The following is a 20,222-nucleotide window of genomic DNA, read 5'->3' as shown; positions in this document are numbered from 1 at the left end:
GGAATTTCTGCAATATCATGTAAATTTAAAAGACCTTTATGTTATTATGTAACTATTATATTTTCTTTTTTGTCCAAGTTATGTGATATCTGGGACTTTTGTTTTTCTTTTGTAATGAATCCTTATTTTTAACACGTTGTTTCACACATTTTGCCTGTTGTAATGGCTTATTTTTTATTTTATTTCTTTTCCCACACATCAGCTGGCAATCACTTACATGTCAACTAACGCAAACATTTCCACAAAATGGTCACAAAATGACCACTTTTAGACTAGTTTCACTCTTCTTTTAATTTATTTTCAAAACCTGAAGTAAATTTTCCATTGTTGCTCGTATGATGGCTGTTAAATTCATTAATAATGAAATTACATATCAAACTATTTTAATAGTGTGAATATCACAAAACACCTTGTTTTTCAGTTCAGTATAGGCCATGAAAATTTAACTTTTTAGCCAAGAAACAGTCAAAGAGTTTAATATTTGACCAAGAGTGAACCCTGAATGTAAATGTATTAAATGATTATATGGAATTTCTGTTCAGATATTTTATTGAAGAAAGCCTGATATACTGTTAAAGTGGATGTAAAAAGTAAACAATCGTCAGCAGTAAAGTTTGTGTGATTTCTTGGGCTCAATTGCTGCTTGTAAAATGAGCAATCAGATCCGTGCCTGTCCACATTTCCACATCTGCCACTTTCTCTGTAGAGGTGCAGCATAGATGATGGAATGAGAGAACAAAAGCCTTTTCAGGAGCACCTAATAATATCGTCCCACATACTGATGGCCTATTTACAGCGGGATCGGTGTCCTTGGTGAACGCTAGCGTTACGCTGACAGGTGCAAATCCCGTTCCGGCTCTTCTATTGAGACATTAGCCTGTCAAAGTGTTCAACTGAGCAAGAAAGCAAATGTGGATGTGTTGTACTGTGGAAATGTCTACTGCCTCAAGGTGTTGTTGCAATGCAAACCCCTCAGCTCTGACTCTTTTCTCAATGCAGCATAACCTTCTGTGCCTTCTTGCTTAGTAAAACCATATATTACCTCTATTTGGGATATCTATCATGCAGAAAGGAACAATAAAAAATCTGCATAGGACAGAAGTATGCAGTATTTTTTAAATAATTTATTTAGGCCAGTTATACCAATACTTTTCTGTTCAGTAATGTTTAATTAGCATGTTTTCTTGTCTTTTAGTTGAAAACAAATTAAGAAATCTACATTTTGTTGGATTAACCTTGATTGTCATCACAACAACAAATGCAGCATTTATTATTTCAACCAATTGTCATTTTCTGAAAAAAAAAAAGACGTTTATCTTAAAGGTGCAGTAGGTGCTCTGCCTAAATGTTAACTGGTTAGCATGATATCTTTCAAATACAATCCCTCCCCTACCATCCAAACCACACCTCCTGAAATCATGCGAACGCGGTCATTAAAGATGACAGAGACCCACCAGATCATGTCATTCGCCAGTTAGAAAACTTTATAGTACTTTATAATACTACAATTCTGAACGAAAAACTATTATATAGTATCTAGCATGTTTTCAGTTGTGTAGTTAGCAAGTAAAACTTGTCATAATGTGCAATGTTTCATGCATACAAGGATCGCTCTTCTCACTTTCTCGCACGCTGTCCTAAAGCGACTACTGTATGCTTGGCTGTGCATGAATTACACTTATTACTAAACCAAACTTACATGCTATTTCAGACAAAATTCAGAGTAGCATGGTAAAAAATATAGGGAGCACATCACAGGTTGTCAATGTTCAAACATAAAACAATGTGAATATAAAACCAACTTCACCTCAGTAATGCAGGCTAGGCAGAATAGTGCTTTTTACTGATGTTTTGTTGTTAGATTAAATAAAAATCTACATTATCGATGATGTAAAAGGTACTTTATGAAACTGAAAATAGTCACATCAATCTATCGCCAGAAGATTTTAGTGGCTGAGCAACACTTGTGCAAATAGCCCATTTGTAATAACACAATCTACATCAAATTTGCGTGACCAAAATACTTTTAAAACATACAGTAACATGACCCGTCTAAAAGAAATACTTCAGCCATGGTGTCGTCCTTCCTCCAGCATGCAAAACTAACTCCAATATTGATTCAGGATTTTTAAAAGTTGATTCAGCATTTGTTTTTAGTGCTGTCACCTTTGTCCACGGGAACATGCATCCGCGGGTCTGCGTGAACAGCGGTGCACAGTTGTACAAATCTACATTTACTGACTGGACTGACACAGTTTTAGTTTACTATAATCTTTTGTGTTATCCTGCCTTGACACAATCTACATTGTAAAAGCGCTATAGAAATAAAGATGAATTGAATTCAATTGACAGGCAGTTTGGGCTACTTATCAGAATTATGAGATTTATCGGCATTTTTCAGTCTTTTTTTTCAACATTTTTCAGTCTTATGCCTTATCCAGAATATAAAAATAGATCTAAATACATTTAGATCATTTACTTTAATCATTACTATTGGAATGTGAAGAGACTTTCAACCAGCACAAAAACAATATATGTTTCTAAAGACAATCACCTACTGCACCTTTAAATTTGGAAGAAATATTATCAGACATTTGCACAATTAATCAAATATAATTTTTATTAAAATCCATGCCTAAAAACCCCAGTTCATCCAAAGAAACCGAAGATTTTACAAGCTTTTGTTAACAATACCAATACTCACTTACCATTGCTATTGCAAGTCTTGTGCAATATCTCATGTGTTCAATCATTTTATATGTGAAAAACATGCAATTCTTTTTCATATTTGCATAAACCAAATTGGACAAACACATGTGCTCCAAAATGCCGTATTGTTCAACTGGAAAAAAAACAAACACCTTTTTAAAATTTCTTAGTCTTTCAGAACATCTAAAAATGCTTGGTGAAGCCCATCAAATCACATATTACATCAAGAACACGAATTTACATAATGCAAAATAAATGTTATTCAGTATGCAGTGATAAAGTGTTGAAGGCCAAGAATGTGTTTTTCAAACCTATATAAATATATGACTGTCTGTTCCTAATACTCATGCTGACCAAACGTTTACAGTGTTTTTCTAATTACCACATCCCCATCTCTCGGATCCCTCACAGGATATTGTGAGATTAGGAAGAAGTATTGAGTTCATAACATTAATTTCTTTGTGTAATATTATCATGTCTGTGAGGTGGGACGATAACAACTATAACAAGCCTCTTCTAACAGTCATGCTGACATTGACGTGCATCAGTGAACAGATAATTGAGTGTGTGATTCCCCAGAGTTCTGCTGTTTACATCTTCATGTATGGCGTGTGGATGACAATGAGAGTAACGACTTTGGCAACGGTTGTTATTCTTTTAGCAAAAAATGTTAATATGTTGTGCTCTGTGTCTGAACATCACAGGAGTCGTCGGACAGCAGTAATGCCACAGTGGAGGATGAGGAAATGAAAGGTAAGACCTCATCTTTTGTATGGAACACGCACCACAGCATTGTTTTATAATTTAAGGTATTATAGGTCTGATCAATGGCTGCTAGAACGTTAAAAATGTGGTTAGAAATGTTAGCAGCACGCTAATTCACGCTAAAGTTTGCTGACACTTGCTTATTTTTGATAGCATTATGCTAGCCATGTTAGAAATGTGTTAGTGTGTTAATGTATTTTAGCAGAAACATGTTAATTCATACCAGCAAAATGTCAAACATCTTAAAAACGTGTTAGCAGCATGTTAATTAATGTTAGCAACATGTTAGAACATGAAAGTCATTTTAACAGTATGATAATTAATGCTAGCAACATGTTAGAACATGAAATCCATGTGTTAACTTTAGAAAAGTCTTCTCGATTCATACTAGCATCTTGCTGAAACATGTTAGCCATGAACTAAAACAGATTAGGAACATAAGATGTCAACAAGCTAACCATATTAGCCTTCAGCTTCTTAATAAAAAGCACAGGATTAAATCCTATTAAAAATAATGCATCTAATTAGTGCTGCCTTGCTAATCATAAAAGACCGCTTTCAAAAAAGTAATCAGTGGTGACCCCAACAGCTCTTTACATTAAAAGAGGCCGCAAAGATATGATTTTTAGAAATTATATATATGTTTAGAAATTATATTATATATAGTTTACAATGTTATAGCTCAGAATAATGGCTGCTAGAACGTCTTGATGTTAAACCATGTTATATGGTTGGTAATGTTAGCAGCAAATGAATCTATACTGAAATCTGCTGACACTTGCTAATTTTTGATAGCATTGTGCTAACCATGTTAGTAATAATAATGGTAATGTATATAAGCAGCAACATGTTAATTCATGCCAGCAAAATGTCAAATGTCTTAGAACATGTTAGCAGTATGTTAATTAATGCTAGCAACATGTCAGAACAATAAGATGTCAACGAGCTAAACATATTAGCCTTAAGCATCTAATACATGCTGAAAGGTTTTAGAAAACTTAAATAAATGTCTTCTGCAGTTTCACTGTCATGCTATTCAATAATATGCATCCAATGTATTATGCAAAAATGTAAACAGTAATGACCTCAACAGCTCTTTACATTAAAGAGGCAGTGAAGATGTGATTTTTAGAAATGATATACATGTTTAGATATTATATGATATGTAAAGTTTAAAATGTTACAGTTCAAAGTAATAGCTGCTAGAACGTAGAACACGTTACATGGTTGGCAATGTTAGCAGCAAACAAATTCATGCTAAAATTGACTGGCACTTGCTAATTGTTAATAGCATTGTGCTAACCACGTTAGAAACCAAGTAATGTTATGTTAATGTTATCATCAGCAGCAACATGTTAATGCATGCCAGCAAAATGTCTTAGAAACATGTTAGCAGTATGATAATTAATGCTAGCAACACATTAGAACATGCAAGCCATGTGTATAAACGTTAGAAATATTTTAACGATTCATGCTAGCATAATGCTGAAACATGGCATATACTAAAACAGATCAGGAAAATAAGATGTCAACAAGTTAAACGTATTAGCCTTTAGCATCTTAGCTACATGTTGAAATGCTTTAGAAATCTAAAATGGCTTCTGCAGTTTCACAGTAATAAATGCCATTAAATATAAAGCATCTAATAAATACAGCCTTGCTTTTTCAAAAATGTAAACGTTATTGACTTCAAACTCATAAATGTTACAGTACTGTACAGTATGTGAAGTATTAACAAAAGTCTTAACATTTTAGGTTTACCTCATTATTGTTTTACTGAGAAATTTGCTGGAAATGTTTAACCTGCTCTCGTTCAGTGCTCACTTTAGGGCTAAGAAACTCTGTTCTGGGTTGATGTCGCTCCTACTATGTGTGTGTGTGTGTGTGTGTGTGTGTGTGTGTGTGTGTGTGTCAGCTCTCTCTGCCCCAGAACAAGGCAAGGGCACCTTGTTCTATAATTACCCTCAGTAGGAAACAGAGACCCTGGCTATTTCAGAGCATGAGTGCAAGTGTGCGCATGAGGAGAAAAGTTGCCGCCAAATTTCTGGGCAGACAGTGTGCATGACAGGAGCGTGATGTCTTGTTTTCGAGATCACACAAAAGAGACGGTGAGAAGTGTGTGTGTGTTACTTTTAGGTGGTGCTGGGAAAATATCTGGCTGCATTAGTTGAGTGATGAATGATGGCGCAGCTGTGAGAGGTTAGCTGTTTAACATCTAGGCTAGCGGTACTGTAAAGCACTGTTGCTGGAGTAGCTGTTTTATAAAGACTGTACCATGTATGTTCATATTGAAGTCTGCGTTTTTGAAGCAACATCTTCAAACTCTATCTGCAACCTTCTAGCATGCTGTTTATGGTAATCATGTTTGTGGTTTTGTTTATTGATTGATTTGATTTAGTAAGTGTCTGTGTGTTGTTGTTCATATACTGTTGGATTACGTATGGGTCGTCATCTTTTGCTTTGCAATTCTTTGCATCAATTAGATTCATAGTATAATTAATTATAAAATATGGATTATGTAATTGGAACATATGTGTATGCACAGGATATGCAGCTATCAGGAAAATTTAGAGATCGCTTAAATGACTAGTTTTTTTTAGATTTAATTGCTATGGATTTGAGTAATTTCTGAAAATTTGTTTTATTCTATAAAGGTTTGTAAGATTGTGTTAAACAGAAGTAGAAATCATTTCATTTAGAGATTTTCTTCAGAAAAATTAAACTTTTAAATGAAAAATATTTTATTTGTTGTTATTGAGGTTATCAGGTTTGTTCCACTAAATATTGAAAACACAGTCTTTTTTTGTTATTTTAACTGTTGTCATAGACTGAAAAAAGGATTATTTGGATTTACTTAATTTACTTTGAAAAATAAAATGTAGCATTTTTTAATTTTATTTGTTTGTTTAAATTCCGCTTGTATAAATTGTTTGCAATGAACCATTTTTTCAGTGTATTTTTCTAATAAAAAATGAATTATAATGTCGCCATTAGCTTGAAGAAGAATAAAAACGTTTTACTCAAACATCATTTAATCCAAAGAAACTCAATCTTTAAAGTTTTCTCTGTTTTTCAATATTTATGTCTGTTTCTTTGTGCTTATGTACAGAACTAAATACATTTTAGTATACATTTTCCATTTTAACTATTGTAAAATCAATATTTTGATTGTCAAGTAAGTTGTTCTTGTCTTCAGTTAAAATTGTTTTAAACTATCTCGATAGTATCTTAATTCATCACTTGTAATACAGCTGTCCACACTTCTCATAAAAGCACCTGGTATCTCTGGCGCTGGAAAAGGCACTCATATTGGCGTCAGTGTGACCCTTGTTTTCTGTCTCTCTGTGCGCTGTCGGGGTGTTTGTCACAGGAAAGGTTGTAGATAACAGTTCAGTTCAGTCAAACCCCAGCGCCCCCCAGCCTGACCCCACCCACACTCCTCAAGGCCCCGCCCCCGCTGTCTTCAGTAAGTGATTCATGACCCCACCCACTTCACTCATCATCCCGTGCATGTGTGTGAGATACAGGCCAGCGTTAACATCTAAATATGTAAATTAATAGCAGTAAATGAGTGGCATTACAGTCATATTTATCTATGAGAAGCAGGATCACTCTGCCTTACAGTTCTTATTGGTTTGAATATTATTATTCAGTGATTCTCAACCACGTTCTTGGAACCCGTTTGACCCATTTTAAGTCTTGTTGGCTTTCCTAATGAGGTGATGACCTGGATCAGGTGTGCTTGATTCAGGTGATGATTAAGTGTACAGTGTTGAGGAGCTCCAGGAATGTGGGTTGATCAAATCTAGTCTTATAAGTGGTTTCCTTGGATTTATTTAAAGAGACCGTTCAACCAAAAACTTAAGAAATTTAGTCGTAATTTATTTAAAGTTGACATCAGATGCTCATTTTTCATATGATATTGATATGATTCTTTAGCGTCTTAATGAAAAGACTATACTTTAAATACATTTCTCAATGTTAGTGTAAATAAACACTTTTTACCCTGTCAAAAATACAGCAGTCTGCAAAACTATTATGTCTTGAGCAGCTAAACCAGCACAGCACAAACACAGCGCTCAACCAAGACTCTCTTTTCTGCTGAATTTTGTCTGTATGACTGACATGAATTATTTGAAGCAGTTTCCACATTGATGAAAACATGCGAGGTTGCATCATGTGGTCACCCATGCGTATACAATAGGGATGTCCAAACTCTGTCCTGGAGGGCCGGTGTCCTGCATAGTTTAGCTCCAACTTGCTTCAACACACCTGCCTGGAAGTTTCTAGTATGCCTAGAAAGAACTTGATTAGCTGATTCAGGTGTGTTTAATTGGGGTTGGAACTAAAATATGTAGGACACCAGCCCTCCAGGGCCAAGTTTGGACACCCCTTGTATACAGTAACAGTCAAGTATAATTTATCACTCCTTGACATTGCAGCCTGTCATTATCACTGTAATCAAGCCAACAGCATATTAAAAGTGATGTAATTAACATGCTCTGCTGTTAAGTGTGAGCACCACAGCATCACACTGACAAGCACAGCTCTGCACATGAAGGATGGTGATTTTATTCAATACACGAGTGACTGAAACGGGCATTCAATCACAATAACCAAACTTACTAAACAAACAAATTGCACATATAAAAATATTACTCGCATGTTTCAGACACATTGTAGTTACAGTTAAATTTTCATATAAATCCAGTTTCTTAGGGCACACTCGCACTATGCTATCCAAATTTTTTTTGATCGCATAGTGTTCATTGTTCAATTGCAGGAAAACAAAGGGCACCGAGGCTAGCTGTTTAGCCCCCTCCCGCCAATTTTTGTAAACAGATAGCTAAGTTTATAGTAGTAGCTGGTATAAATTGCCTTGAAATTAAAAAATGTCAATCATATTGCATATAAAAAAACACTCTGAAAGTTTATAAAAAACAAACGGGATGTTTTCAATGTCTAAACAGGCAGACACAGAAGAAAAACACACACAAAAGAATTATTAAATTAATCCGATGTCACCTTTAAAATCTTGTAGTAAGGTTTAAAAAGAAATCTGTGGTGGTTGGACCACTGTTGAAAACAGCTGTGCTGCTTAATGTTTGTGGGAAAATATATAGTTAAGGATCTTTAAAAGTTAGAAATTGTAAAAAGCTAAAAGTTAAAACCTATATCTACTGTTATTCATTAATTTTATGGTAAACAACATTTAAATATGTTTTGTCTACCCCATTTGATCTGCAGTGTATGCTTCCAAATACATTATAAAAATATTAAGTGTTTTTGTAGATGCCCATTAGCCATTACCAGCGTCATGACTATTCTTCCTGGGATCCAACAAATAAAATGCAAAATGTATTATATTTGATGTATAATGTATATATTATATTTAAATTATATTTAAGTATTAATCCATAAAATAAGTGTACAGCTATGTTGCAAGATTTAAGTTATGCAGCTAATTTGTCTAAAGAAAAGATGAAGAGAGGCCATTATTCTACTGTGACTCTCTCATACCTCCCACCTCAGCCCTCCCATTGACACAAGGTTGTTTAAATAATGAAAAAAACTTGTATTTTTTTGGTTGAACTGTTACTTTCCTGCCACTACATGCAAGACTGTAGTGCCTGCTTTGCTCTTCTTGCAAGCCCAGCTCAGCTCTGCTCTTGTTATTTGTGTCCTGCCCCGTCTGGGCTCAACAGCTGCCACAAAGTTCACTGATCTGCTGGGTGTGGTGCGTCGGGGCTCTGTGCCCACATCTGACGCTGAGGGGGGAACCACTACCACTCCAGCTGTTGTTTCTGCCCCCTCTATTCCCCAGACCCCCAGCATCCCCACACAGAGTAAGTCCCAGATGGACCTGTACCGAGGAACCAACATATTTGTTTCATCCTGTTTTATGGCTGTTCATGCATTTTCTTTTTCTGTCATCTGCCTTGGGCGATTTATACTGCTCCAGTGTCACGTTTGACCGATCTAGTGAGCAGTGTGCGCAGACCCACAGTCCCGCAGACAGACAGTGAGCCATCAGCTGCCAGCAGAGCCCTTTCCCCCCCAGTATCTGTCCCATCACACCCCTCCCCTTCCCCTGCCCAAGTGTCCTCCAGCCCCCTGCCGTCAGCACATTGTGAGTATGTGGTGTCAGTGTCTGCACTGGCACTGCAGCATGACTGGTTTTAATTTGTGGGAGTGTAAAAAGGTGCCAGTGATGCTACCGGTCTAACATGCATACAGTGTGTATTTCCCCGGGTTATTTAATCTCATCGCAGTGTGCACCGAGGAGTAATGTATGTCGCAAATGCATCTCTATGATACCTTTTGTATTGTGCAGGGGTTTTTAACTATTGTTGCTGCATGTTTTGCTACAATTTTCCCAGTGTCCTAGAATTTGATGTTTTGCTTTGGTTTGTAAAGCTGCTTAAAGGAATAGCTCACCCAAAAATTAAAATACTCCCTGTCTGACAGTAGTGGATGAAGTACATAAACTAAGCTCTTGAGTAAAAGTACAGTTGAATTATAAAACTTGCCATACTCTTATAACCACAAAGATCATTCATGATAATTCAAGAGAAAACATGTGAAACCACATTCAAATGCTGAACCTCATTCAGATCAGTTTGTAAAATCGAATACTGTAGAATCGTTTTCTGGACACTCACTCTGAACAGATTAATTGAATCAGTGAGTTGTTTACTGGAGAATCATTCTGAACAGATCATTTGAATCAGTGAGTTGTTTACTGGACACTCACTCTGAACAGTTCAGTTAAATCAGTGAGTTGTTTACTGGACACTCACTCTGACGATATCAGCTGAATCAGTGAGTTGTTTACTGGACACTCACTCTGAACAGATCATTTGAATCAGTAAGCTGTTTACTGGACACTCACTCTGAACAGATCAGTTGAATCAGTGAGTTGTTTACTGGACACTCACTCTGACGATATCAGCTGAATCAGTGTGTTGTTTACTGGACACTCACTCTGACGATATCAGCTGAATCAGTGAGTTGTTTACTGGACACTCACTCTGACTATATCAGCTGAATCAGTGAGTTGTTTACTGGACACTTACTCTGAAAAGCTCAGTTGAATTAGTGAGTTGTGTACTGGAGACTCACTCTGAACAGATCAAATGATTCAATAAGTTGTAAAACAGGGATTCACTCTGTACAGACCAGTTGAATTAGTGACTTGTTTATCAGAGACTCACTCTGATGATATCAGCTGAATCAGTGAGTTGTTTACTGGACACTCACTCTGAACAGATCAGTTGAATTAGTGAGTTGTTTACTGGACACTCACTCTGAACAGATCAGTTGAATAAGTGAGTTGTTTATTGGAGACTCACTGTGAACAGATCAGTTAAATCAGTGAATTGAACTCACTTTGGCTGAATAAAACAAATGTTTTTCACTTTGGCTGAATAAACAAGTGTTTATTAATTTTATTTTGGAATGCAGTGAAGTAAAAGTTTCATAAAAATACTCTGATAAATGACAGATACTTAAAATACTGTATGTTCTCAAGTACAGTAGTGAAGTAAAATACTTGGTTACTGTCTACCACTGCTGTCTGAGCATTTTAGATGTGGATGAACTTATTTCTTTGGTAGATCATTTAAGAGTTGAAATCAACGGAAAAAAAATGACAAGAGAGACGAAAAAATAGACCAAAAATGAATAGCCTTGCCTTCTGACGATATCTTGAGAAAGTAAATTGTTCAGACCAGAGAACAGGTTTGCTGTCATATAATGATGAATTTGCATAAAGACTTCAGAAAACTCACATGTAGACTGATGCTGAAGCAAACAAACAGTGTTAGCTCATCGTAGTTATATTAAAAATAATGTTCAGTTTCATGGACACAGCTCAATATGTTGTCAGGAGTCCTATATAGTTCTAGTTTCTGCTTCAGAACTGGACTCGTTCTGTTTTCATGTTCACTTCATGCCTACCTGGGCTGTTGTACATGTACAAGCTGTGTCCTCAGCCATTTCTGATGATGAAAAGTACCATGAGGACTGTGAAATATCAGTGTAATAATGACATCTGAGGTGTTCTTTTGCCTTTAGAATCTTTGGCCTTTTAATCATGAATGTGGTGCATTTTAACCTGCAGTGTTTAATAGTGTTTGTCCTGTGACTAACAGTGCTGGAAAGGAAATGCGGTGTGTAACAGCATGTAGTGTAGGTGGATGAAATCTGTTTGGGTGAATGTTTATTTGCGTGTGTTTGCCTTGTTTAAAGGAGCAGCCCGTGTGTACTGATTAAAAAAAAAACTAATTAAAAGCAAATCTCAGAAAACTTAAATACATTTTGGCATTTAATTAGAAGATGCGTCATTTGTACAAGAGATTGCTTCTGTTAAAACTTGATTTTCTCTTACAGCACGCAAACAGGAGATCATCAAAATCACTGAACAGCTTATTGAGGCCATCAACAATGGCGACTTTGAAGCCTATGCGTGAGTTAATTGTGTTTTAAATACAAAATTATAGTTTTAGATGCAAAAAAGATATGCCCCTCAAACAATGGTTTTAATGGATTTCCAGTAAAATCTGCGACCCTGGACTCACCTGCTTTGAACCTGAGGCCTTGGGAAACCTGGTGGAGGGGATGGACTTCCACAGATTTTACTTTGAGAACCGTGAGTGTTACTGCTTCTCACTTTTGTCCTGTTATTTGTGATGGCTGATCTGAAGTGTGTGGTGTTTCCGTCGCAGTGCTCTCCAAGAACAGTAAGCCCATCCACACCACCATCCTCAACCCTCACGTGCACCTGATTGGAGAAGAGGCCGCCTGCATTGCCTACATCCGCCTCACACAGTATGTGGATGGCCAGGGCCGACCGCGCAGCAGCCAATCAGAGGAGACGAGGGTGTGGCATCGCCGGGACTCCAAATGGCAGAATGTCCATTTCCACTGTTCGGGAGCTCCTGCTGCCCCTCTGCAGTGAAGGTGCATCTTCGTATAATGTTAATAATTTTAAAAAGTTACACAAACATGCTGTATAACATATTAAATAAGCAGTTTATTTAACCACAACTAAATGTTACATTTATTTTCATCTATAATGTAAGCAGTTAGATGGTTATGAAACAAACTAAATAATGAAGCAGCAAAAAATTGTATCAAAATATGTAATGCTGCATTTCAAACTTGCACAATCCTGACACTTTATTAATATTCATAAGCATTTCTTAATCTTTATTTTATATTTCCTACTTACCTTATACTATAATACACATTTCAGAAAATCTGTTGTAGATAAGTAAATAGCGCACCAAAACCACCAGGCATATCCCTGTCAAGTAATTGTCTTTATAAATGTATTATGAAATTATTCGCACACTCGATTATTTCAAAATCAAATGAATCCAGGGACTAAACAACAATGTTGCTTTCATATGCACAAATGTTCCTTATTCATACATTCATTCATTTTCTTTCAGCTTAGTCCCTTTATTTATCAGGGGTTGCCACAGCGTAATGAACCCCAGTATGATTTACACAGCAGATGCCCTTCCAGCTGCAACCCAGTACTGGGAAACACCCACACAGTCTCCCATTCACACTAACTCATACACTATGGCCAATTTAATTATTCAATTCCCTATAGCACATGCCTTAGGACTGTGAGGGTAACCAGAGCACCCAGAGGAAACATGCAAGGGAGAACATGCAAGCTCCACACAGAAATGCCAACTGGGGCTCAAACCAGCGACCTTCTTGCTGTGAGGCAACATCGCTAACCACTGAGCCACCATGCCGCCCATGTTCCATATCAACTTTTTTTTTTATATAATCAAAATCACATTTGCTATTGTGGGCCACATGCTGATATGTGGGACAATAGGACTCATACTTGTGAAGCAGTACTTGATCATCTTCATTCATTAATTTTCTTTTCAGCTTAGTCCCTTTATTAATCAGGGGTCGCCACAGTGGAATGAACTGCCAACTCATCCAGCATATGTTTTTACACAGCAGATGCCTTTACAGCTGGAATCCAACACTGGGGAATACCCATACACACTCTATCCCACACTTACTATACACTTCATAATTTCTCATAATTACGTGACATACCCACATCAGTCGTGTCGCTTCACACCTATTCATAAATCATCTTGCATGGCATCATGGGATATTGCAGTGTTCATCAAATGCGCACTTCAGAATCTTGCCGGAAGTAGTAGGTCTTCCAGGTACTTCTCGCATATTGTTTTTCGAATACGATGATAACGGACTTGCTACTCTGCTCACATTCTGTTAATAGTGTATTCTATAGTATGGAAGTATGCGATTTCAGACCCAGCCATGGACCGAAGACCTAGGAAAACAATCAATGATTATTTTTCTCTTTATTATAGCATTCTAGTTATGACTTGTTTGTAGTGCAATCAATGTTTGGGCTTGTTACAAACTCTTTTTTTTTTTTTATCAAATCAAAATAATTAAGTCATAAAGGGAACGCAACATAAAGAGTACACATGAACTAAGTTGTCTAAATTGATAAATTTATAACAACCAAAACAATCCCAACAAAAATGTGTCACAACTAAATAAGAATGAATAAAGAATCAATAACTCACGTTCTCCAACAACATACAACACTAACCAAAGACTAAACAACCCAACAATTAACAAATTAGAGCAAAGTAAGACTTAAAGAAAACAAAACAGTAAATTAAAGAAACGAAAGGAAGCTTGATGGCTGGCAGTGAAGTCTCCTCTATCTCCGCTCAAGGATGGTCCATATTTATAGCCAATTTCAATAAGCGCAACTCGCCGCAGGTGCGCAAAGGCGGACTCTATAGGAAACAAACAGTGAGTGACGTCATGACACACATGCAAGCACAGAGACAGGCACTAGAGAGAAAGGCAACAGCCGTAACACTCCCCCACCTAAAAGAAGAATCCTTTTTCCTAAAGGAAGAGGATTCTGGGTGAAGCATCCAAAAGCCAACAAGGAAATATTAATAAAATGGGGAAAAAAATGATTTGAAAAACGATTACCTTTTTAAAATATTTACCCCCTTGAGAGGGCATCCGCAACGACATTATCTTGCCCCTTTTTGTGCTGGATCTCAAGATTATAACGTTGGGCCATCAACGCCCAGCGCATTAATCTCTGATTCTGATTGTACATCTTATTTAAAAAAAAACAGCGGATTGTGGTCGGTGTAGAGTTTTAGATGCATTTGGATTTGGATTAATAATGTTTTGGCAAATTGAATGAAATGAACGACTCAAAATGACAAGACCCAAAGTTTGAGCCAGTAAGATGATCTGAACTTCCCATCACCGAAACCCACACTGCTAACAATGCTTTTTGTTCTTTCTTTCTCAGGTTGAGCTCATTGTAGCAACATCTATCAAGAGAGCCCAGCCAGAAATGGAGAGTGCAGGAGTGAAAAAGAGAGAGAGAGTGAGGGAGGGGGGAAGTTGGAGAGAGAGGGAGGAAGGAAAGCGAGCCCAGTGCTGGCCAGTGCCTGACCCTCTCACACTGGGCCCCGCCCCCTCACCTGTCAATCACCTCACCTGCCAATCACTTATGTGCATCGTCTTCTGTCTTACCTTCAACTTGCCCTCCTCCCTCCTTAAAAAAAACAACAACCCACCCCTCCCCGTGTCTTTCCACCCGTGCAGAGACTCCCCTTGTCGTGCACATGTGCTGTGTGGAGTTGGACAGTCTTTGATTAAATACGGATAAATAAGGCCTCAGCGAGTCGTCTGTGAAACGCCATGCTTTCCGTCGCACCTTCCCAGTGTCAATAACGTTACACTGAATCACCGTCCTCTCTTACAAGTGTTTTCAATATTATTATGATTATGATTATTGATTAATATTGTTCTTACTGTTGTTATATTAGTATTAAATACAAAAGCAATTGTACGTGTCACTTATACCACTCACGTTCTGGATGCCAATGATTTTACATCTATCTAAGACTTTTTGTCGTTTCCAAATGATATTTTGGAAGAGCATGACTTTTTTCAATATTATCCACTGTGGCTGTCCTTTCCTTGGTGGTTTCGGAGAAATAATGGCCGCCGTTTATGTACAGGCTTCTCAATGTGATTCACATCTAACCGACGCGTCCGTCCATGTGTGTTCAGACATAAGTGGATGATGTGTGTTAGCGCGCGCCCGTGTGACTGTTTTGAGGCAGATTTTACCAGAGCCTGGTCAAGAACGACGTGACGTTCGGGGTCTTCCAGCTTTTAGACGTTGTGTTTTTCCACACGTTTGGAATAATTCAGATTTCCTGGCAGTTTGGCGAACAATTCCTGGTTTTTCGGAAAGCCACAGTCGTGCTTTATATGTAACCCGTGACACCGATTGCAACCTTAGTATTAGATGTTGCGTTTTTTTCCTCTCGTTATTTTCAGTCTTCAGCTGAGCCAGTGGTGTTAAGAGAGCACCAGACTTGATTAAACCTGAATAAAAGCCATACCTCCGCAGGCAAATCAGGTGGCCTTCTCATATAAACAAAGATATCTAATGACTTTGTGTTTCTACACTAGTCATAGTAAAGGTCTAAAGCGTTTAGAGGCCAACCAATCGAAGGAATCAACTCAATTTGGCAGCGCTGAAGATTTTGGTGGTGTTTAGCTTATTAAATTTGCTCTTCATCTCTTCTTTTGACATTTGTACTTTACTCAACATGGTGTTCAGCTGAGCCAGTGGTGTTAAAAGAGCGCCCAGACTTGATTAAACCTGAGTAAAAGCCACACCTAAGGTGACCTCTTCATATAAACAAAGATATCTAATGACTTTGTGTTTCTACACTAGTCATTGTGAAGGTTTAAAGCATTTGTAGGCCAACCAATCGAAGGAATAAACAGAATTTGTCAGTGCTGAAGATTTTGGTGGTGATTAGCTTCAAACATTTGCTCTTCTCCTCTTCTTTTGACATTTATATTCTACTCAACATGGTGTTCAGCTGAGCCAGTGGTGTTAAGAAAGCGCCCAGACTCGATTAAACCTTGATAAAAGCCATACCTCAGCAGGCAAATCAGGTGACCTCCTCATATAAACAAAGATATATAATGACTTTGTGTTTCTACACTAGTCATTGTGAAGGGTTAAAGCCTTTGGAGGCCAACCAATTGAAGGAATCAACTAAATTTGGCAGCACTGAAGATTTTGGTGCTGTGTAGCTTATTAAATTTGCTCTTCTCCTCTTCTTTTGACATTTGTATTTTACTCAACATGGTGTTCAGCTGAGCCAGTGGTGTTAAGAGAGCGCCCAGACTCAATTAAACCTTAATAAAAGCCATACCTCAGCAGGCAATCAGGTGACCTCCTCATATAAAACATTGTGTTTCTACACTAGTTATAGTGAAAGTTTAAAGCGTTTAGAGGCCAACCAATTGAAGAAATCAACTAAATTTGGCAGCGCTGAAGATTTTGTGGGTGTTTAGCTAATTAAATTTGCTCTTCTCCTCTTCTTTTGACATTTGTATTGTACGCAACATAGTGTTGACTATATTACTCATTCTATTTTTGAGAGTTTATATATATTTTGTTTGTTGTCTGCGTGCAAAACTTTTACGAAGAGTGAACTATTTGTAACCCTGGATCCTTTTTAAACACGTGTTTACCTTTTGGATGGGCAAAGTGCAAGGTGTGTTTGGAAGAATCAAGTGACGAGTCGCAATCGGCAGCAATAGTTTTATATTTCAGATGGCGACAATTTTGAAGTGTGCGTCACACCTTGTGCAACTTTACGCTGGTTTTCCATCTACGTTAGAAGGGTTTGTTTGATCAGAGTGACATCATGTGACTATTTTATTGACTGATTGTGTCCTCAGGTTGTATTTATTTATTTGATATTATCGCAACTTCTTAAGTTTGAACACTCATTAGCGTTGAGCCACGTCATATCAATGATGACTACTGATCGTTGTTTTTTTTGTTGTTGTTGTTATTGAAACAATCGCCTTTCACATGGATAAAAAGAGGGAATCTTGTGAAGTCAACTCAAAGAAAGCGACCCCGTGAGCCACGTGTGTGTGTTTGTGCTCCGGTGTTCTGCTTCGGATACAGTTGCGTCTCATTCTTGGATGCTTAATCTCATCCCTGTGTTTATGCGAGTGATCCACAGCTGTTCCTTCCCTTGAAAAAATGACAAAATGACAAAAAAACCCTATAAAACAGCATGTAAAAAGTGTACTGTTCTCTCTGTGTTTAGCAACCTAAATCTCATGTTAACGAGTGAAAGTGCTCATCACTATTAAAACAGGACACACAGTGCGTTTACTTGCATTTCAGCTGGAATTTCTTTGCATGACAGTCACTTGAACACTAGGGTTTGGTGTTATTTCTCTTTTTGATTTCTCGTTTTTTTTTTTCTATTGAATGCTGGTTTTGCCTAAACCTTTCTCTTATCTGTTTACCAGCTTTGTTAAGTGCAAATATATATATATACACACATCTATATATATAATATTTTTGTCCCAAAATGATGGCAGTGTAAATGACGAAGACTATAGCTATGAAATGGTGGTATTAAATGATGGAAATGGTGATATTTCTACGGCATGCTTTTGTATTAAGCCTCATTGTTGTCGATGCAGGGTGACTGATATTTATATAAATGACTATAAGATTACTCAATAGTATGAGACTGCTTGACTTCAGAGAAGCACTTGCAATATATGCTAAATATGCATGGGGTTTTCCAAATCTCTTTAAGCTCAATTGGACACTGTCTTGCTGTTTGTGCTTTACGGATGCTCACCAGACCTGAGTGGCCAATAAAATCTGACTTTTATCAGTATTTGAAGACTATTAATGACAATTATAGCTCGGTAGATGACAGTATTTCCACCTGCGCCATCCGTCTTTTAAGCTCAGGACTGTTTCCGTTCAACTCGTCGTATCATTTCTGACTGGAAACGGTTCCGGATAGTTTCTCTGAAGTTGAGTTATCTCACAGTAGCCCTCTGTTAGTTTTGTTTTTTCGGTATAAGATAATATTCTCTTTGATTTCTGATGATTCTTACTCTTGTTATTGCTCTGTTCTCCGACATGCTCTGTGTATTCCCTGACTTAAGCAAATGTGTTCAAAAAGATATAAATAAACGAGATGATTTAAATACTAAACAATTGTGTGTATCTTTAATAAATTTACACGCAATGTATTCGCAACAAACAAATGCCTAGTTTGATGACACTGTGACTTAGTGTGAAATCATGGGAGTAGTCATCTTTATTACATTCGAGGGATTCTTGCAGAAATCATGTTCAGGGATAAGCTAAAGTATTTCAAATGTAATATCATGGCAGTATGAAGCAGTAGAACATCAAAAGTGGGCGAAGTGAGAGCGCTGAAGCAATTGAGAAGATGAGAACTAAGATGAGATGAGAACTTTTATTTTGTCACAGTTTATTGCTTTATGTTTGAGTCAGCCTTTTATTTATATATATATATATATATATAATATATTTATATATATATATATTAGGGATGTAACGGTATCAGAATTTCACGGTACGGTAATACCTCGGTATGAATGTCACGGTACGGTATTTATTGAATCATTTACAGGAAAAAAAACTTTTGAAAATACTCCAAAAAAGTGCCAAAAGTGTCAATGACATACAAATTAGCCATCTATCTGTTAGCTTTGAAACAGGAACTTCAATTTTAATAACAAAAAATTATTAAACCATGTAAAAAAATAAAGTTTCAATTTAGTATTGTTGAAAACTCATCACATTCAACATTTAATCACTCACTTAGATAGAGATGGGTTTAAAGGAAAATTATCATATAACTATAATCTGGTAAAAGCTGGGATCTCTGGGTATTTACAATGTCCCCTGCAACAGAAAAAAACCCTCTCATTTGGGACTGAGGTTTCTGGGACAGGAGAGATATGACTTGGTCCATGTTGACAGCAGTGGGTAACGTTGTGCATTGTCTTTCCCCCACTTGAGAAGACAAACCATGAGTGAGATAGAGGTCTCTTTGCGGTACAAGTCAATGTCTGCATCAATCTGAACAGTGTGCTGTGTTTCTGCAGTCCCCATGACTGTTATTAGTCGTATTCCCCAATTTGCAGGCACGTGCACACATAGGGCTCAACCTGTGCAGTGCACATGCCCTTTTTAGTCTTGGATAGAAAATGCCCTTCCAAAACGATCAAAAGTGCCCCCGCGACGCGACACAACCTCCGTCCAGTCCAGCCCTTCAGTAGGCGCGCGACAACACCTCTCGAGTATGCGCGCTCAACCCCCCCCTCGGCGCTTTACAATACGCGCGCCACAACACAGCTGATCAGAACGCGCGCGACAGCACCGCTATTCAGCACGCGCGCGGCGACAACACCTGCTTTAGGTTCGATCATTTCCATCTTTTTTTCATCTCCGCTTCTAGCAGCACACTCCATTTCCGCATTACTGGATCTGTAGCGACAACAGACCGCAAAGGATTATGGCCACGCCGGGGCTGATGGGAAATGAAGTTTCAGCTACCTCCCGTTCGCTTCATTCGCCTGAGCAAATTTTCTCAGAAGACCTATAGTTTTACCGAGTCATGCGACTTCGGTTATATCGAAAAAATTTAATATTGCGGTATGACGGTATTTACAATACCGTTACATCCCTAATATATATATATATATATATATATATATATATATATATATATATATATATATATATATATATATATATATTTATATATATATATATATATATATATATATATATATATATATATATATATATA

The 20,222-nt window shown here is 37.3% G+C and overlaps 1 protein-coding gene across 50 annotated transcripts in view; it reads left to right on the top strand.

The window, feature by feature from the left end:
• camk2b1 (calcium/calmodulin-dependent protein kinase (CaM kinase) II beta 1) overlaps positions 1 to 18,592 on the top strand; it is a 97,666-nt gene extending 79,074 nt beyond the window's left edge. For 28 of the 50 annotated variants that reach the window (XM_087252299.1, XM_087252295.1, XM_087252288.1 and 25 more), the window contains 8 exon segments: positions 3,414 to 3,462; positions 6,845 to 6,940; positions 9,180 to 9,320; positions 9,437 to 9,604; positions 11,866 to 11,941; positions 12,030 to 12,124; positions 12,201 to 12,435; positions 14,831 to 18,592. In XM_087252299.1, coding sequence (XP_087108425.1) covers positions 3,414 to 3,462; positions 6,845 to 6,940; positions 9,180 to 9,320; positions 9,437 to 9,604; positions 11,866 to 11,941; positions 12,030 to 12,124; positions 12,201 to 12,433 — 858 coding nt within the window. In that variant the 3' untranslated portion in view covers positions 12,434 to 12,435; positions 14,831 to 18,592. 50 annotated transcript variants of the gene reach the window in all.
• Positions 18,593 to 20,222: the final 1,630 nt, after the last annotated feature.

Source organism: Danio rerio, chromosome 5, assembly GCF_052040795.2.
Source record: "Danio rerio strain M-AB ecotype USA chromosome 5, GRCz13ab, whole genome shotgun sequence".
NCBI lineage: Eukaryota > Metazoa > Chordata > Actinopteri > Cypriniformes > Danionidae > Danio > Danio rerio.
The sequence above is the reverse complement of the archived record's forward strand: the minus strand, read 5'-3'. Positions and strand labels throughout refer to the sequence as shown.